The sequence below is a fragment of the Larimichthys crocea genome, chromosome XIII (genome assembly GCF_000972845.2).
Source record: "Larimichthys crocea isolate SSNF chromosome XIII, L_crocea_2.0, whole genome shotgun sequence".
NCBI lineage: Eukaryota > Metazoa > Chordata > Actinopteri > Sciaenidae > Larimichthys > Larimichthys crocea.
In genome coordinates this window covers 20,606,654-20,608,031 of record NC_040023.1, presented here as the reverse complement: position 1 = coordinate 20,608,031, position 1,378 = coordinate 20,606,654, and the positions used below count along the sequence as shown (strand labels likewise).

General features: G+C 39.4%; 1 protein-coding gene across 1 annotated transcript in view; it reads right to left on the bottom strand.

Annotated features, from left to right (window-relative positions):
- The window catches only part of mal2 (mal, T cell differentiation protein 2), a 6,111-nt gene extending 5,807 nt beyond the window's left edge, over nt 1-304 (bottom strand). The window contains exon 1 of the mRNA XM_010732371.3: nt 36-304. Within this exon, the coding sequence (XP_010730673.1) occupies nt 36-152 (117 nt within the window). The 5' untranslated portion in view covers nt 153-304. The remainder of the gene's footprint in view (nt 1-35) is intronic.
- Nucleotides 305-1,378: the final 1,074 nt, after the last annotated feature.

Sequence of the window (1,378 nt, the reverse complement as noted above, 5' to 3'; positions counted from 1 at the left end):
TCTATAATAAAAATAAATAAATAAAACACACTTACTATTTCTAAACAGACAAGGGCTCCAGAGTAAGTTCTCAATACTTCCAGTCCCAAAGGAAGAGAAATAGTTGGCGCTGGGAACGAGGTGGCAGCGGGGTTAGCGGCTGGTTCCGACATCTCTATATCTCCCTCTCTCTTCTCTCTATCACCCTCCTCTCACACACTCTGTCTCCCACTCAAAAAGACTCCGTTAAACAAAGGACGGGAGCAGCAGGGAAAATTCCTCCGGAGTCATGTGTCCCCAAAACAGGTCGGACAGGTGCAGGGGCCACTCCCTGGAAACCTGTGCTGCATTCAAAGACCACACGGAAGCTTGGACATCCAGATATCAAATCTGCAAAGTTCATATGTCGGTGTGAGAAATAATGATACTTTGGTTGCTGGTTTAATAATAAACACCTGTAGAGATCAAGCGTATCAGATTGTTTAACATTCGCCAGTAAACAATGATAATAAAATGTATATGAGTCATATAGGCGTTAATATAATATGCACAATGAATGGCAGCATGTATTTTCTTCATGACAGTCAAGATAACACATGAACTGATCTATTGGATTATTATTATTGTTATAACATGCTGGTTCATTTTGTTTGGCAGAATAGATAATCTGATTGCGTCAGAAGTTAGTGAGGTTGTATATCAAGTATGCTATAAAAAGCCTTCAGGGTGTGTTTGGAGGTCAGCTCTTGATAACTACAATCATTCATGTTGTAAATGTACTTGCTCATTCTGTACTTCTCGGAATTCCAACCCCAACTGAAGGCAGCAAATGGTTGGACCCTTGACTAAGACCCCCACTGACTCCTTTATCACTGTTAGAAACGAAACTAGGGCTGAGAAGCATTGCTGTGCATACTGGCTGACCTTCTCAGTGCACCGGGTAAAGACGTTTGAGAAGCAAATATTAGTATAAGGGTTAGAGTAAAAGCTGAGGTGAGAACTGATTTATAAATATACTCAGCAACATTTACCATGTCTGCACCAAAACATGAAACTGAAACACCAAGTATTGGAGTGGGCATTGTTTTTTTTTTCTTTCTTTTTTAATTGCTGTACTTTTACATAAATAGCAGGTGAAAAGCAGTTTTTCCAGTGAAGCCACAGTTAATGTTTAGCTAGGACTTGGTTTATGTGAATCTGTGTTGACATAACCTCTTGAAGAGTACTGGCCTTAGTTCAGTTTAGTGTGGCTGGCTGTTAGAATCAATATTACTTGTATACAGTGGTGGACTGTCACCAGTACATTTATTAAATTATGTACTGAAGAATACTGAATACTTTGCTTGGGTCCTTTCTTTTCATACCAACTTGTATTCCATTAGTGAGAAGTATTGTACAT